Source organism: Pteropus medius, unplaced genomic scaffold, assembly GCF_902729225.1.
Source record: "Pteropus medius unplaced genomic scaffold, Ma_sr-lr_union100, whole genome shotgun sequence".
In the NCBI taxonomy this organism is placed as follows: Eukaryota; Metazoa; Chordata; class Mammalia; order Chiroptera; family Pteropodidae; genus Pteropus; species Pteropus medius.
This window is the reverse complement of record NW_024349224.1, coordinates 3,368,532-3,387,007: the sequence shown is the minus strand read 5'-3', so window position 1 is coordinate 3,387,007 and position 18,476 is coordinate 3,368,532. Positions and strand designations below refer to the sequence as shown.

Sequence of the window (18,476 nt, the reverse complement as noted above, 5' to 3'; positions counted from 1 at the left end):
CCCCGGGCCTGGTTCTGATTAATACAGAAAAGCGAGCGGGGATGCCAGGCTGTTGCACCCTGAGTGTAACCTCAGAGGACTCCAGCATCTCGGCTCCCCTCTGACCCCAGCCCCTCTGTAGCACCCAGGTCTGAGGGTTCTGAGCTCCCAGGGGACTGTGACAATCAGCCAGGTTTGGGAACTCATGCTTTAAAATATCTTTAAGCAGTATTTCTCAACCTGTGCTGCATATGATTATTATTTTTAAAAATAAGACGTGAGAGCCATCGCCCCCTGTACATCTGTTCAACCAGAATCTCTGAGGAGCGGGCCCCAGTCAACAGAACTGTGTTTTAACTTCCTCAGACTAAGACGCCTGCTGTGAAGTAACAGGTGTCAGCCTTGCCCTTCTGAAGCCCTAAGCAGAGCACCGGTCCCTGCACGTTCCCTGCACGGGCTGTAGGAAACAGCGCATGCCAGGGGAGGGGGTGACCCCAAGCCCTGGGTGTATCGGACATCACACATCTAGGCTGACAGGACGCCGAGACCTGTCAATGCTCAGAGCCCTGGTGTCGGGTAAAGATAAAGTCACTTCACTAGCTGTGACACTTGGGAAAGTCATGTAACCTCTCTGGGGTTCGACTTATCAATTCTTAAAAAAAAGGATTAGAATGAAGGACCTTTAAAGATCCTCTCACCTCAAACCCCACGATGATTCTACCACGTGGCTACAAATCAGACCAGTCGACAAGCAGAATGGACCTTAAACGAATGCATGAATATCTCCTGCAAGTGTAAGATTCATCACATATACAATTTGGTGCCGGTCTACATAAACATTTCATTCCTCAACACACTATAAGAAATCCTAACGGAACGTAATTATGTTCTATTGGATGAATCACAGATGAAAATTAAACTAGTTGCATAAGTCTCAAAATAAATGCAAACATTTGGAAGATTAGAATTTTTAAAGTAACTCTAACCTTTTCCTTGTCAACATTTTTATTTTAAAACATTTTTTTCCATTTTTCAAAATTGTTGTAAAATATACATAACATTTAACATTTTAACCAGTTTTAAGTATAGTTTTATAGCATTAACTGCATTCACACCATTGTGTAACCATCACCACTATCCATCTACAGAACTTTTTTTTAAACACTTACTGAAGTATGATCGACATAGAAAATATTTAATACTTAATGTATACAACTCGCTGAGTTTGAGGACAAGTATACACTTGTGAAACCATCACCACCATCAAAGCCAGACACATCCCGTCACCTCCCAAAGTCCCCTCCTGCCCCCTTTATAAATTTTTTATGTAATATTAACATAAGATCTATCCTCTTCGTAAATTTCAAGTATACAACACAGTATTATTAGTTACAGGCACTATGCTGTGCCTGTAACTAATAGATCTCCAGAACTTATTTATAGTGCATTATACTCCCGTCCAGAACTTATTTTCTCCAAATGAAACTCTGCACCCATCAAACAGTAACCCCCCATTCTCTTTTCCCCGTAGCCCCTGGCAACCACTATCCTACTTCCTGTATCTATGAATTTGACCACTCTCTAGGTACCCACTGAAGTAGAATCATTCAATATCTGTCCTTTGTGACTGGCTTTCTTTTTTTTTTTTAACTTAGCATGTCTTCAAGGTTTATTCATGTTGTAGCACGTGTCAGAATGTCCTTCCTTTTTAAGAGTGAATAATATTCCATTATGTGTATATACCACTTTTTGTTTATACATTCATCCATCAATGAACTCTCGGGACGCTTCATTCTGATTTTAACTGTATGTTTTTTTGAAGTCATATACAATAAAGTTGAGAGAACTATACATCATCAGCATTTCTTTAAAAATAAAAAAATAAAAAAATAAACAGACCACATTCTGGGCCAGAAAACAACCTTAAGAAATTTAAAATAGAATCATACAAACTATGCTCTGAGACCACAATAAAATTAAACTAGAAATAAATTACCAAAAAAAAAGCTGGAAAATCCTAAAATACAATATTTGGAGATTATACACATACTACTTGGAGAGTAAATAAAACATGGGTCAAAGAAGAAGTCTCAAGAGATATTTCTGACTAAATGAAAATGAAAATATAACTTATCAAACTGTGAGAGACAGGAAAAGCAGTGCTTAGAGGAACATTTATAGCAAATTGAAAGCAAGTATTAGAAAAGAGAGATCTAAAAATCAATTATCTAAGTTTCGAAATTAGGAAACTAATAAAAGATGAACGAATTAAATTCAAAGTAAGGGCAAAAAAATAATTAAAATCAGAAGTCAATGAAAAGAAGAAATCAACAGAGAAAAAAAATCAATGAAACCAAAAGTTGATTCTTTGAAAAGATTAATAAAACTGATAAACCTCTAGCCAGATTAAGAAAAAAGAGAGAAGATACAAATTACTAATATCAGAAACAAACAGGCCATCAGTACTGAGCGTATGAACATTAAGAGAATAATAAAAGAATACTATGAACGACGCTATGCCCACAAATTTGATAACCTAGGAGAAACTGACCAATTCCTTGAAGGAGACAATCTGCTAGAATTTACACAAGGAGAAAATAACAATCTGAACAGACTTATTTATACCTATTAAGGTAAATTAATCAATAGTAATAACCTTCTAAAACAGAAAGCACCAACCCCAAATTGGTTCACTAGTGAAATCTACCAAAGGTTTAAGAAAGAAAATGAACTCAATACTCTACGATCTCTTCAGAAGACAGAAACAGAGGAAGTACTTTCTAACTCATTTTATGAAGCCAGCATTACCCTAAACCCTAAACCAGACGAAGACATTACAAGAAAGAAAAAGTACTGAACAGTATCTCTCATGAACGCAAATCCTAAAAAAAATCCTAAACAAAATATTAGCTGAGTCCAACAATGTACAAAAAGAATTATATACACTGTGACCACATGGGATTTATTGGAGGTACGCAAGACCGGTTCAAAATTCAAAAATAAATTTATGTCATCCATCAGATCGAGAGGCTAAAAATGAAAAATCCTATGATCATATTGATAGATACGGAAAAAGCACTTGAAAAAATTAAACACCCAATCAAAAGCTCTCAGTAAACTGGAACAGGAAGTTCCTCAAGAATGCATACCAAAATCCTACGGTGAACATCATACTTAATGATGATAAGTGAGATGTTTTGCCACTCATTAGGAGCAATGCAAGATGTCTACTCTCACCACTCGTATTCAGCACCAGCCTGAAAGTACTAGCTAATGCGAAAGGACAAGAAAAGGAACTAAAAGTGCACAGACTGGGGAAGAAGAAAAAAAAACTGCCTTTCTTTGCTAATGACGTGATTATCTATGTAGAAAATCTCAAAGAAACAACAAAAAAATCCCTGGAACTAATATGCCATTACAGCAAGGTTGCAGGATACAAGTTAATAAACAAAAGTCAAAAGCTCTCTTATACACCAGCGATAAGCAATAGGAATTTGAAATTTATAACACAATGCCATTTGCATTAGCATCGAAAAAATGGAAACACTTAGGTATAAATCTAACAATATACGTACAAGAGCTACAGGAAGAAAACTATAAAACTCTGATGAAAGAAATCAAAGAAGATATAAAGAAATGGAGAGTTATTCCAGGTACATAAATAGGAAAACTCTATATTGTCAAGCTGTCATTGTCATTTCTCCCCAATTTGATCTACAGATTCGATGAAATCCCAATCAAAATTCTAGCAAGGTATTTCATGCATATCGACAACCTGATTCTAAAAAGTATACGGAAAGGCAGAAGACCCAGAATAGCCAATACGATACAGAAGAAGTACAAAGCTGGAAGACTAACGTGACTAGACTTCAAGGCTCACTATGAAGTTAAAGCGATCGAGACAGCGTGGTCCTCGTGAAAGAACAAATGCAAAACCGAGTGCCCAGAAACAGACCTACAGTCAGCTGATCTAAGACCAAGGAACAGAGGCAATTCAGAGGAGAAAAGACGGTCTTTTTGGCAAATAGCACTGGAAGAATCGGGCGTTCACATGCAAAACTAAATAAATAAATCCAGACACAGATCTTCTACCTTTCATAAAAATTAACTCGAAATGGGTCACAGACCTGAATGTAAAGCACAAAACTATAAAATTCCTAGAAGATAAACATAAGAGAAAATCTAGGTAACCCTGAGTTTGTCAATGACTTTTCAGACGCAATATCAAAAGCACGATCCATGAAAGAAAAAACTGTTCAATTGGACTTCATTAAAAGTAAAACTCTCGCTCTGCAAATGACACTGTCAAGAGAATGAAAAGGCAAACCACAGACTGGGAGGAAACTTTTACAAAACATATCTAATAAAGGACTAGTATCCAAAATGTACAAAGAACTCTTAAAACTCAACTATAAGAAAATAATCCAATTAAAAAATGGGCAAAGACGTGAGCAGACACCTCACCAAGAAAATGCAAATGGCAAATAAGCATATGAAAAGACACTCGATATCAAGTGCCATGAGGGAACTGCAAATTAAAATCACTAGGTACCACTATACACCTCTAAGAAGAGCCAAAATCCAAAACACTGACAATACTAAATGCTGGCACGGATGTGGAGCGACAGAAACTCTCATGCATACCTGGTGGGAATGAGAAATAGCACAGCCACTGCGGAAGATAATTTGGCAGTTTCTTACAAAACTAAACATACTTTTACCATCCAATCCAGCAATCACACTCCTTGGTATTTATCCAATTGAGCTGAAAACATGTCCACACAAAAACCTGCACACAGGTGTTTATGGCAGCTTTATTCACAATTGCCAAAACTTGAAACAACCAAGATGTCCTTCAGTAGGTAACTGGATAAATAAACTTCGGTACATCCATATAATGGAGTATTATTCGGCGATTAAAAAAATAAGCCACCAAGCCAGCACGAAGTATGAAAGAACATTAACTGCATATTGCTAAGTGAAAGCAGACAATATGATTTCAACTCTATGGTGTTCTAGAAAGCACAAATGCTGGGACAACTGGATATACACAGGCAAGAGAAAGACTATATATAAAAATGAACTCGAACTGGATCAAAGATCTAACGTAAGAGCTAAAACTATAGAAATCCTAGAGGGAAACAGAAGGGTTAATTTTTGGCAACGTTTCTTAGATATGACGCCTAAATCACAAATAGAAAAAAAACTGGGATTTATAAAACAGGAAAAACAAACCTTTGTGCTTCAAAGCACACTCTCAAGAAAGTAAAATGACAATCCACAGAATGGGAGAAAAAATCTGCAAATCATCTCTCTGATGAGGGTCTTATATCGAGAATAGGAAAAGAACTCTTACAACTCAACAGTAAAAGACGACCCAATTACAAAAACGGGGAAAGGATTTGAACAGGCATTTCCCCAAAGACATACATATGGCCTACAAGCAGATGAAAAGATGTTCGACATCATTAGGCATCAGGGAAATGCACATCAAAACCACAATGAGAATCCACTTCACACCCACTAGGATGACCGTAATCAAAAAGACAGAAAATAAAATTGTTGCCAAGAATATGGAGAAACTGGAAACCTCATATGTTGCTAGTGGAAATGAAAAATGTTACAGCTACTTCCTATGAGCCAGAAATTCCACTGCTAGGTATTTACCCAAGAGAAATGAAAACATATGTCCACACAAAAACTTGTACACAAATGTTCAGAGCAGCATTATTCACAGTAGCCAAAAAAGTGGAAACAAGCCAAATGTCTATCACTTAATAAAGGGATAAAAGAAACATGGTGTATCCATACGATGAAATATTCAGCCATAAAAAGCAGTACAGGCACATGCTACTGGTGGATGAACTTTGAAAACATCAGTCTAAGTGAAAGAAGCCAGGCACAAAAGGCCACATACGACATGACTCCATTCTTATGAAACGTTCAGAACACTGAATCTACACAGACAAAAAGTCGGTATGAGGTTGCCAGGAGCTAAGGGGGAAGGCAAGAGTGGGGAGTGATATTGGGTCCGGGGTTTCTTTCCAGGGGGACAAAAACGTTCTGGAATCTGACAGCTGGGATGGTTACACAACCCTGCAATATTCTAAAACCACTGAACAACACACTTTAAAAGGGTGAATTTGATGGTATGTGAATTATATCTTATAAAAACAAGTAGAAAAGTAAAAGAGAGAATCCTGTTTGGCGCAAAGGCTTAGCGTGTCTTTTATTAAAACAAAACAAAAAAAAATGAAACAAAACAAAAAGGACTGGAAACAAACTAAACATCCAGCCCAAGATGGGTGAAATAAATTAAGGTGTATTCAATCGGTAGACTGCGGCGCCCACGCACAGCAGGTACACAGTCACACTAAAGGTGATGGGGAATTGAAAAACGGAAATACAAAGAAATATATTTTACATGGAAAGATGTTTGTCATATTGTTACAACTTTTTAAGTCAAAAAAAGTATGCCCACAATAGCCTTATGCCCTTCTCCAAAAGAAGAAAACAATCCTAAAATAAAAACCAGTTCTAACTTTTGGCCTCCAGATTGTGAGAGAATAAATTTCTGTTGTTTAAAAAATATATTTTGTTAATTTATTTTTTAAATCGAGGTATGATTGACATAATTGTATTAGCTTCAAGTATACAACATAATGATTTGATATTTGTATATAAGGAGAGATGATCACCACAATAAGTCTAGCTAAAATCTGTCATCATACATATAGATCTCCTTGTCTAAGAGAACTTTTAAGATTTAGCCACTTTCAATACGCACAACAGTATTACTAACTGTATCACCACGCTGTGCATTACATCCCCAGGCCTTGCTCATTTTATAACTGGAAGTTTGTAACTTTTGACCCCATTTACCCTTTCTGCCCACCCCCATACCTCACCTCTGGCAAACACCAATCTGGTCTTTGAATCTATAAGCTTGTGTTTTTCGTTTTTAGATTCCAAATATAAGTGAAATCATATAGTGTTTGTCTTTCTCTGACTCACTTCACTTAGCATAATGCCCTCAAGGTCCACCCATGTTGTCACAAATGGCAGGCTCACTCTTTATTTATTTTAACTTATTTTACTTATTTTATTTTTTTAGGCGAGGCAACCCTTGGTTGACCACACAGATTGCAAGGACCTTGTCAGCTTACGATCTCTTATTTTTTATTTTTTACGCCTACAGCACCTGGTCTTCCTAGGTAGTCTCCCATCCAAATATTAAGCAGGCCCGACCCTGCTTAGCTTCTTCCAAGATCAGACAGGATCTGGCTTGTTCACGGTGGCATAGCCATAGACTCATTCCTTTTTATGGCTGAATAATATTCCACTCTGTGTGTGTGTGTGTGTGTGTGTGTGTGTGTGTGTGTGTGTGTGTCAAATTTTTCTTTATCCAATTCATCCCTCGATGGACACACACTGTTCCCATATCTTGGCTACTATAAGTCATGCTGCAGTGAACATGGGGGTGTAGATAGCTTTCCGAGTTAGTATTTTCATTTTCTTCACATAAATACCCAGAAGTAGGATTGCTAGGTCACATGGTAATCCCATTTATAATTTTTTGAGGAACCTCCATGCTGATTTCTATGGTGGCTGCACCAAATTACAGTCCCACCAACACACACAAGAGTTCCATTTTCTCCACATCCTCACCAACGCTTGCTATTTCTTGTCTTTTGGATAATAGCCATTCTAACAGGTGTGAGGTGATATATATATATTTTTTTTTTTAAATTCTTTAACTTGGAAAAAAAATTTAAGTGTACCCACAGTAGGAGTCCACATTGACAAAAAGAAGAAAGGAAATAATGTATACATTCATCAAAAAGTCTAAAAATATTTACATCAAATGTTAACAGTAGCTATTCCTAGTAGTGGTACTATAGGGGCTATTTGTTTCTTACTGTGGTCTACCTGTATTGTCTGGTTTTTGACAATTAGCATTTCTTATGTAAAACATATGTTGATTTTAAAAACAAGTATTCTAAAGAACAGTGGTTTTAGCACCTCATACAAAGAAGAAAATAAAAGGTGAATTACTAACTTCTGGGAATAAAGACATCAAAATTTCAAACCACATCACAGACCTAATTCTTTATTAAAGCCAAATTACTGCAAATTAACTTTTTACACTCCACAGCCACAAACCTAACGGATTCTTATTCTTGCTTTGGTGGTAAATACTTGACGGTGCTGAAAGTTATGTTATTTTGACAAAATCGAAACAGCGACTACTGTTGTCTCTTATTAGAGACCAGCTCTCATTCTCAGTCCAGAAAATGGTTCTGAAGAAATAGTTTATTCTAGTACAGATCTGAAGATACGAGTATTTATTCTACACAGTCTGAAAACATTGTGCAGATATAAAAATGCTGTAAAAAACTTAACTACCACCACTAATCACAGGGTATAGTCCCCAAAATAGAGCCAAGCCAACAGGAAGTAAAGTTTACCCATTTACGAGAGGAGAGGACTCTGAATTTTGAAAGGAACTCTGCGGCTGTCTTTTGCATGTTTTTAGAGAATGAAAATAAAGCTCACTTCATACCAGTTTCTAACTAGTTTCTAAAAATGAGACATGTAAAGGAAGCCCTTCAAAGATAAAACAAAGAAAAAATATAAAACCAAAGTACAACGTGAAAATTAGAACCTTTTCAAGTCATAATTTTATCCCCAAATGAGTACATATAAAGTTGGTGAAATGTGAATAAGGCTATGGATTATAATAATGTCAATTTCCTGGTTTTGATATTAAACCATAGTTACGTAAGATGTTATCATTTCACCAAACAAGGTGAAGGGAACATGATCTCGCTGTACTATTTTTTTTTTTTTTTGCAAATTTCTGTGAATCTGTATTTCAAAATAAAATGTAAAAAAAAAAAGATGGGGCTATTCACTGATGAGAAGGTTAATACAACAAATAGGAAAGGTTTAACAGAACATTTTGGAACTTGATAAAAAGGCAACCAAGAGCACTTTGATTTTATTGAGCAATCTGAAAATACGGGTTTCTGCAAACTATTCAAACTACTTCAGCAGAAATCAAGGCTTTAGCTAAAGTCCTGAGTGAAGTTACCAGATCCTCACATAAAGTCTCAGGCACACGGCAAGGTTTTTTTCAGACTTGAAATGGTTCGACTGAATAAGGAGTCAGTGCAAACACACACAACTGCACATTCAGTTTCTCCCAAAATCTTTAACTCAAATCTCCATGTGGCCCAAAGCCCTGAGCACACAAAAGTCTCTTACATCATCAAGTAACTTATAGGATGGAAATAAACATATCTCCTGCTATTTGGGTCCAAAATAATGGAAAGTCTAGCTAGCTTAAGGACAACCTCAACTTGGATAAATATCATCTTAGAAAAAAATAATTCCCTGTCATTTTTAAATTGGCAAAGTGACTGTGAAGGCTTTTTGGTGTTTGGCGGCAGTCGAGTCCCGAGCACACATTCTGAGGGGTAGAAAGAAGAGTCTACAGGTGACCCTCAGAATTCCTCCAGCAGGCTGAGCTGTCCGGGCCAGACCCTAGTTTTTCAAATCAGCATCCTCTCTGGCCTACAGCCCCTTCGAGATTTCGGTACACCTGTGTGTGGGTGAGTGATCGACACACACTCTCCAGTGCCATGGGTGTGATCCAGAAATAGTTTCACTAAATGTTACTGTAACGGATTCAACAGGCGGGAGAAGGGAAAGCCAAGCACAGTCTTACAGTTTTTCTCTCCTCCATAGAAAAAAATGGTTCGAATCCTCTCAGCTTCAGCAGGTGTAAGAGTATCTAACCACAACCATCTGACAACCCAACATCAGCAAGGGTGCCCTTGAACTTTCTTCTCATGGACCCCTCTGGACTCCTAACACTAGGATTCATTGGCAGGGGGTCACAGAAGGAGCTGTGATGCTAGGCCACTAGCACCCCAGAACCAGAATTGTTCTCACACTCGCTCTCCCTCCTCCCTGCCTTAGACTTTTCTAGTATCTCTTTCTCATCCTTCCTTTCCTGCAATATACTAAACCTTCTGTGTGAACACGGAGTAGACTCCGAAAAACTACTCACTCACTGTTTCAACAGCTAAAAAACTTAATGGAAGATGAAAAAGATTCCAGACACTGAAATGTCAATAATTCTGACAGCAATGGCGTTCACTAGTCACACATTTTGGAAAGAAGATGAGTCGTGGCATGAAATTAACTTAGCTGAACGCAGTATACTCGATTTGAGGAAATTCTCAAATGTGAATCATACTACTAATGTAGAATCTACACTGTAGGAAACTTAACGTCTTCTTAAAAGCACATTTCAGTCCCCAATGCAGCAAAACTCAATCACCTGAAGGTTTCAGTTCACTAAAGAATTACTGTGGGTGACATGTGCAAACACACAGAAATTATACTTCAATCAAGTGCTTGGAGTAAGGCCTCTAAATTCTTTCACACTCCGCCCATGTTAACCTGCCTGACCACTCTGGAGCCCAGCACGCACGCCAATCCCACTGACCACGGTGTGTGGAAATGAGGAGGAAAAGGCCACAATGCCAGGGCTGAAGCCAGCGTCAGCATCCTGGACTTGCCATGACGAGTGTACATTGTACGTAAGGACAGACGGACGCTGCCCTGCACAGTAGAGACTACGTCTGAGCCCCAAACTTCAGCTCCTTGCTGGACAGTTCCACCTAAACATCACCCTATCTTTTGCTCCAAACCAGTGGTCGTAAGCCTTGTTTTCGATAATAACACCAGCATTTCCCCAGTCACTCAAGGTCAAGGCTGCAGAGTGACTATTAAGTCCATGAAGTGACTCAGAATCCTCTCTGTTCTTGGGCTGAAGTGCTGCTCATATTCATTCTTCCTTCCTGTCCCCATTTTTAAACCCAGGCCTCCCAAAGGGGTCTTCTTGGTGTCCCGTGGTCAAATGCGTATTCCAAAGCATCATGTTAAACAAGTCAACCAAGCCTTGAAAAAGTATCTCCAGATCTGGTGGCATGGCCAACACAAACCTCCCCTCATGAGCTTGGACAAGCACCAAGCACCTTCCACGGGAAGTTGCTGGACACCGGGGCTCGGATCCAGGACTCTGAATTTCCATAAGTTTCCTCTGTTTGCTGATTTTTGTCCTCACTTATTTCTCCATGGTGATCAACAATTAAATCTTTGCAAAGAAAAGGGTTTATGGCTCGTTTTCGAGGACAACCAGAAGGAGCAGGTGGACTGCTTCCTACACCACGGTTAGCCTTGGAGAAAAATGAATCCCAAGCAAAAGTAAGTGAAAGCAACTCTGAAGAGAAGAAAAGGAAAGCAAACAACCCCCAGAGTCTGTGGGTACGCGGAGAGGGGCCACGATGGTGAGCCCAGGTGAGCTGAACTTGGAAAGAGGTCTATTAAGACTTGGGGATGAAATCCAAATAACTTACTCCACATCTAAGAAATTCCTATCTTAACTGGTGACCTAGTGGGTAAGAAGAAACATATACATCAAAAGAAAAGTAAACATAAATAAGCAAGCTATGCCAAGAGCATGAAGCAAGTACTTCCAGAATTCAGAGGAGGGACCTAAAAAAAATCAAGAAACCAACAACAGAGAAGTCAACCAGCTTGGCCGAAGCAGAGAACCCAGAGGGATCAAGGCAGATGCGAGACAGTGCATACAGCTGACCCACAGTTCTCGCCCACTGTTCATGTGCTTCTCTCTCCCCTCCCTATCTGCACTGTCAGTTCAGAGGCCAGGGACCACCACAATTTGTTAACCTATTAGCTAAATGTCAGTCACATCTCAACAACTCAGAATGCTGGCAACAGTTTTACTATGTTTCATCTCAGAATAGACTAACATAGCACTCTGAATTCAGAGTTTTAAAATATTTGTATTAAAAATAGCAAAACTTCCGTAAAAGTCAAGAAATAAGGATCCATAAATCAAAACAAGAATTTTTAAGCACCCAGACACTCTTATAAAAATACTCTTAGGAATCGCCTGACATAATAAAAAAATTTTAAACAGCTGACAGCCTCTAGAGGAGGCGGCAAAAGAATGGAAAGTCTAATAAAGTCATAAGCAGTCTTAAAATAGGTTTACAATCAGTTTTTAAACAGTAATCCCTCTGGGAAATAGAAATTCCTCTCTTTAATCCCTTTGAGGGCAATATAATATTTGACCATGTTGCCTCTACTCAATTTCAAATGTGACCCTTTTACAGTATCCTCGACAATAAACAGCAAACAGAGGACAGGACAGTTTCTAATCTATCGGCAAGACAGGCAGCCAGCATTTGGGACTGATGATATATCTTTGCTAGACACATACGCAGGAGCTTCAGTAAAGCAAAATTAGGGAACTTCAAGGTTTTAGTTGACAGTGATTACTTAACTGGAGCCTGTTCCTGTGAAACGAAACTACCAGAATCCCTCAATATCAATTTGCTTGTCACTAAGCCACAGGTTTATGCCGCCTCTTGGAAATACTAACAGGATGGAACTGTGAGCCTTTTATTAAAACGTGATGACCATGGAGAGCGCCCCTAAGCTCCCCAGCAGAGGACTCAACCCTAAAAGGTTCACCAGGGGAAAGCGAGGACGGGTCTGACAGGTGCCTGTCCCCCATGGCAGTCTTAACACACTCGGCTGCATTTTCCATGAAAGGTGAGAGTTGTAATAGTAGCACGCAGCAGACACCAGCCCACTAGAAGCAGATGGAACCCACCAACCTAAAAAGGTGAACTGTCTTTGCTTGCCAAAACAGGGCCAATCTGAATGGGTGAATCTAAGAAAAGGTTTCACAAGGGATTACTGATAGTGAATTCATTTGCCTACTGTAGCCCCCAATGTAAAACAGGAGCTGAAAAGTGAAAAGCAATTTGAAAGCTCATTCTCCATATTCCAGGTAAACATATACAGACATAAACAAAAATGTCACCTCCCCCCAAAATAAATAAATAAATAAAAGACTCAGTAACCTATTCCAGCCCAGGGGATTTTCCAGAAGAGAAATCTACCTGAAAACATTCCCTGCCTATGTACATAATTCGCTAGGGGTCAGGTAGGACTGCATTTTGTAACAGATGAACTTTAAACAGTCATTAGTGGTGCAACACTCGCTCATTAGCATAAAGTTACCCCCTAGAATGAAAAGCATTGGCTGTCTCTGACAGGATGATAACTTTACAGACAAAAGCTGGGTCCAAGGACCATGAACTCCCAGAAAGTTCTATCGGCCTCAGAGGAAGAGCTCGCCACCTCCCCCAGCCTAAACCTAGCTGTCAGCCCATTCCTCACTCCCCGCGGAACAAGGCATCGCTAATACGCGGAATTTTTTAAAAATAAAAAGTGAAATGATGGGCCAAAGGGTCAACAGCAGGCAAAGACTTACAGGGCTGACGACTGCTGTTTGGGACTGGGGAGGGGGAGGAGCTTCTGGATGTTTCTATTCCTGGCAAGGAAAGCACCTCCAGGTCCTGTTCCATCGAAAGGCACTAACCCGGGAATGTTCTCGGGGAATGAATGATCTGCCTGTGCTAAGCAAGCTCATCTAGGGTGTGACGAGGGGAGCAAGGTGGAGAGGACTGGAGCGGGGAATCGGGGAAGGTGTGTTTGACAGGGGGGATGGGAGGAAAGAATGGATGGATAAGGGGGGCCGGGGAAGCTGTGGACGGTTAAGAGGGAGAGTGTGGATGACTAAGGGAGGGGAGCGGAGGGTGTGGATGGCGGAGCGGGAGAGGGAAAGGTGTGGACCGCCAAGAAGGGTTAGGGGGAGGCGTGGATGGTGCAGGGTTGAAGGGGTGGCCGTCAGCCCCCTCCGAAGCAGCAGCGAAGGCAGCCGAGGGGGTGGCCCCGCCCGGGCTCCCCCAACCCCCCTTCTGTGGGCGTGTGCCCGGCTGCGCGCTGGCAAGGACCAGGCCCCAGGCCGCAGGGCAGCCACTCACCCCACGACTCCCTGGTTGTAGTTCCTGCGCTTCCACGGGGTCCCGCTGTACACGCCCCCGCCGCCGTCCGCCCGGCCGCCGCCCGCCGCCCGCCCGCCGCTGGGCTGCAGCAGGCTGTAGTTGAGTCCGTAGGTGCTGGCCTTGTTGTCGCGCTTCCTCTTGTTGCTGCTGCCCGAGGCCGGGTCGACGGACTCCGCGGCGGGGCCGGCGGCCGACGAGTGCGGGGACGAGGACGCCGAGGGGGACGGGGATGCCGAGGGGCCCGCGGCAGCCCGGCGGGCCCAGGCCGCGGGCTGGTGGTGGTTGTTGTTGTTGTTGGTCGTCTCCAGGGGCAAGAAGTCCCGCTGCTCCGCCGGCTGCGCGTGGCCGCCCGGCAGGCGCTCCCCGGAGCGGTACATGCCGGCCGGGGCCGGGGCCGGGGCCGCGCCGCTGGGGCTGCCGCTGCCGCTGCCGCTCCCGCCGGTGGCCGTGCTGCCGCCGCCGCCGCTCGCGCCGCCGCTGCTGTGACAGTGGTGGTTGAAGTAGAGGTTCCTCAGCCCCTGAGTCGTCTCCCAGATCTGCATCCACAGACTGTTGGACGGTCCGAGCTGCTCTGGCTGGAACCAGGCGATCCTCGGATCCATCAAACGGCGGCGGCCGCTGCCCCCGCCTCTCCCGGCCGCCCGCAGGGCCGCCGCCGCCGCCGCCGCGCCTCAGGCGCACGCCCGGCCTCGGCGGCTGCTGCTGCTGCCGCTGCTGCTGCTGCTCCGGGCCCGCCACGGGCGGCGCGGTCGCGCAGGGAGCCCGGCCGGCGCCGGCCGCGTCGCTCCCGCCCTCGGGGGCTCCGCGGGCCCACCCCCTCCCTCCGCCCCTCCGCCCCTCCGCCGAGCCCCTGTCACTGGGGTCCCCGTGCAAATGGCGGCCGCGGCGGCGGCTCGGGAGAAGGGCTGGCGGCGGCGGCGGCGGCGGCGGCGGCGGCGGCAGCGGCGGCGGCGGCGGCGGCGGCGGCGGACGCGCCTGCTCCGTAGCGTCCTGCTCCTCCGGCCCCGGGGCGGGGCCTCGGCCGGCTCCGCCCCGCTCGCTCCGCCCCCGCCCCGCCCTCCCGCGCTCGCCCCGCCCCCGCCGCGCCACGCCGCCCGTCAGCCCGGGAGGCCGCGCAGTGCGTCACAGTGGCCGCGGCGGGGCTCAGTCGGGGCCGCAACCGCCGGGCCCAACCGTCCCCGTGCCGGCCGCGGAGGGGACCTCACGTACCTGGGCGTCCGGGCGCCCCTCACGCGCGCGCCGTCCCCGGTCTCGGTTTCCGCGTCCCTAAGACGGTGAGGCCGGACGGAAGTCGCCGTCAGCTCCGCCAGGACTGGATTGTGGGAGGAGCGCCCCGCCCACTGTGCCCTCCCCCACCCGCCTGGTGGCCTCCGGGACCTCCTCAGCCCTCTGCACCCCTCCCGAGGTCTCCGCTCTAAGCGCACCAGCAGGAGGGAGAAAAGGTCCCCCAACCTCTCGAGCACGTCACCTGGACCCTACCTGACCCTGCCAGGCTGCGCTGCTGCACCGCTGGCCCGGCCGCCCCTCTCCCTGCGCCCGCCCTGCCGCGCCCTGGCCTGGCGTGGAGGGCGCAGGTCTGGGCGGAGGGTCCCCCAGCCGCTCGAGACTGCACACCTGCGCCCACCTGCTCGGCCTCACGCGCCTCTTCGTTGAGTGTGTAAGCCATGTGCTCAAAGCCCACTTCTCGGAGTCACGCGCACGGAAACACGCCGGCATGCACAGGCACCGGCACCTTTGGAAAGCCGTCCAGTTCAGAAGGAACGGAAAACCCAAAACCTCTTCAGCCAAAAATGAGGACCATACTGTTGGCATCAGTGGAGATTTTCCACAAAGTGCTTATTTGCATGTCTTCTCAATCCCCGTGGGTAAAAAAAAAAAAAAGACGAGGAAAGGAAATTGTAAGTATTTTAAAATGTCAAGAAAAAAAGAATGAGCACATTTCATGTGTGTCCTCTAAGGATGGTCCAAAGTCCAGAACAAGTCCCTGCGCCGCATTTTGGCCGCCTATTTTGGGAGCTCAGTATCCTGGAAAGTTTTTTTTTGGCAAATGATGAAAAACTATGAAATACGAAGCATTGCTCTACCTTTTGTCCTGCCGAGAGAATTACATGACCTCTCGTAACTACGGAAAACATACAAAAAACCCTTCAGAATTTTGGTTCACTGTATTTGTTGCTTTACTATGAATCAGTATCAAAAAGTTTTTCTCAATGAAATTTGCTGTATACTGAGAATTACATAGCCAGAAAAATGAGTAGTGGTCTGTTTTATGCTAGTCACACTGACAAACAGAAATAGAGCATTGTATAGAAATAGGTTTCTCTGGACGACTTCGGATATTTTTAAAATTCAAAGGAAAAATGGAAGGCTGAACCAAGAAACGTTATCAGTGTTCCACCATCTAGAAATAACCACCATGAAGACTTCATTAAACGCTTCCAAAAATCTCTCCAGGCACACATTTGTATCAAGATAGTCTTTTTTATTTTTACTTACTTTAAGTGTGATTCGGTCTTTCAAAATATTTTTTCAGATGTCCAAGAACACATTAAACGCTACTGACATCTAAGCCACCCCCCAAATAGTATTCAAAATTAGTAATTGTACATGCCAGAAATTAACATTTGCTGTATTCGAGTGCTCGTTTCTTCAGACAAACCTTAAGAACTACTACAGTATTGGCAAAATGATCAAGTGAGTTAACATAAAAGTACTTTGTAAAGGGGGCTGAAAGGCAAGACATTACTGTTCTCAGTCACCTGCAGGGAATGCTGACTAAACCATTCGGCCTGTCACACACATGTTTCAGGGCATTCATTCAGTAAATCTGGGGTGAATGTCTCATCATCCATGAAGAACTGAGCTAATTGCTTTAGAGAAGATAAATAAGCAACCAAGGTCTTTGGCTGCCTTCCATGAATTTATTGTCTGGTTAAGGAAGCAAACGAGGTAAATATTTAAAGTCAAATCGCAATTCATTCCATTCATTCAACAAATATGTCTTACGCGATTATCATGTACCAGAATCCAGGGCCACAGCCATGAACAGTGCGAACGAAGTCCCTGCCTTCGTGGACCTTCCATTCTAGTGGGTATGGCAGGTACGTAAAGTCAGACGATGGTTAAATGCTATGAAGAAAAAGGTTCAAGGGCTAGTGACACCGTGCTCTTTTTAGATGGGCCGATCAGGGAAGGCTGCTCTGAAGTGCCATTTGAGCAGGGACTTAAGGGAGGCAGTGGACCATGACCATCTAGAGAATGACCTGTCAGGCTTAGGGAATAGCAAACGCAAAGGTGCTGAGGCAGGAATATACTTTGCGTGTAAGGTGAAGGCGGTGTGATTGTGTGTTGAATGCGTGCCATGGTATAGAGTCATACTTTATCTCTTTTCAATTTTATCTCTTCTGGGAGTTTCCTCAAAAGTCATCCAGTTTAAAGTAAAACAGTAGGAAATTTTACATACCCCCAAATGTATTCACTTTCTCCAACAAATCTGCAGTGTTTTGCCTCAAATTTAAATATGATTTCAGTGATGTATTATCTTGAACAGAGGGGACTAGCACATACGTACTACGTGGCATTATTAATCATTGTCATTATAGTTAAATTTTAGACAGTATGTGATTATATTATTCTACTCCAGAGCTAACAAGAACCGTGAATAATAGTCACATAGTTGTAGTTATTAGTATCGTCATTGTTTAGATTATGAAGCATTTGTACCAGGTAATAATCTTAGGCTTAGGCCTCATTTATAAACTTTCCCTTTTTTTTGTCACAAAATATATATCATCATACCAGGTTTTTTTCTCCTTCATGAAATGAATACAAAGCAGATTCCAAGTAAGGGGATCTTTTTCAATGAGAGTGCAAAATAATATGCAATGTGGAACCCTGGACAGTCAAAATTTCTTCCATTCCTGTTTTAGGAACAGACTTGTTTAAGTTGTGTACCAGCCCAGGAATCTCTGGAGTGTGAGTGTGTGTGTGTAAGAACTTTATAATTTCTATATCATTTATAGTATTTATAAAATTTGCTTATTTTAAGTGTACTATTTAATGATTTTTAACGAAGTTAGAGTTATGCGACCCTTGCCACAATCCAACTTTGGAATATTTTCAACCCCAAAAAGATCTCTAGGGCTCATTTGCAGTCACTCCCTTTTCCCAATCCCAGCCCCAGGCAACTACTCATCTACTTTCTATCTCAAGAGATTTACTTTTTCTGGATGAATTCTATTTTGAATGGTGTTTCTATAGAACTTGACCTTGGTGGCTGCTAAAGCCCCCGCAGAGAACTGCTTGCCCAGTCTAATGACAACGGAACACAAAACGCTGCAGAATGGGTACATTTTCTTATAATTTTTCAGATTCAAGTTTCCACTTGGCTATTAAGGCAGCTCCTTCTCCCATGTTTGCTGTCATGAGGGAAATGGCATCCTTGGCCACGAGCATGCAAGGCAGGTGACGGTCCCTAGAGAAAAGGCCCAGAAACTCAGCCAAGAGCCAATGCCCAAATAACTCTGCATTTTACTATTTCTT

General features: G+C 43.1%; 1 protein-coding gene across 4 annotated transcripts in view; it reads right to left on the bottom strand.

The window, feature by feature from the left end:
• TENT4B (terminal nucleotidyltransferase 4B) overlaps positions 1-15,220 on the bottom strand; it is a 43,687-nt gene extending 28,467 nt beyond the window's left edge. For 2 of the 4 annotated variants that reach the window (XM_039880822.1, XM_039880824.1), the window contains exon 1: positions 13,914-14,605. In XM_039880822.1, the coding sequence (XP_039736756.1) occupies positions 13,914-14,536 (623 nt within the window). In that variant the 5' untranslated portion in view covers positions 14,537-14,605. Of the gene's footprint in view, positions 1-13,913; positions 14,607-15,143 lie in introns of those variants that run through there. The other 2 variants (XM_039880823.1, XM_039880825.1) reach the window with 2 other exon arrangements.
• Positions 15,221-18,476: the final 3,256 nt, after the last annotated feature.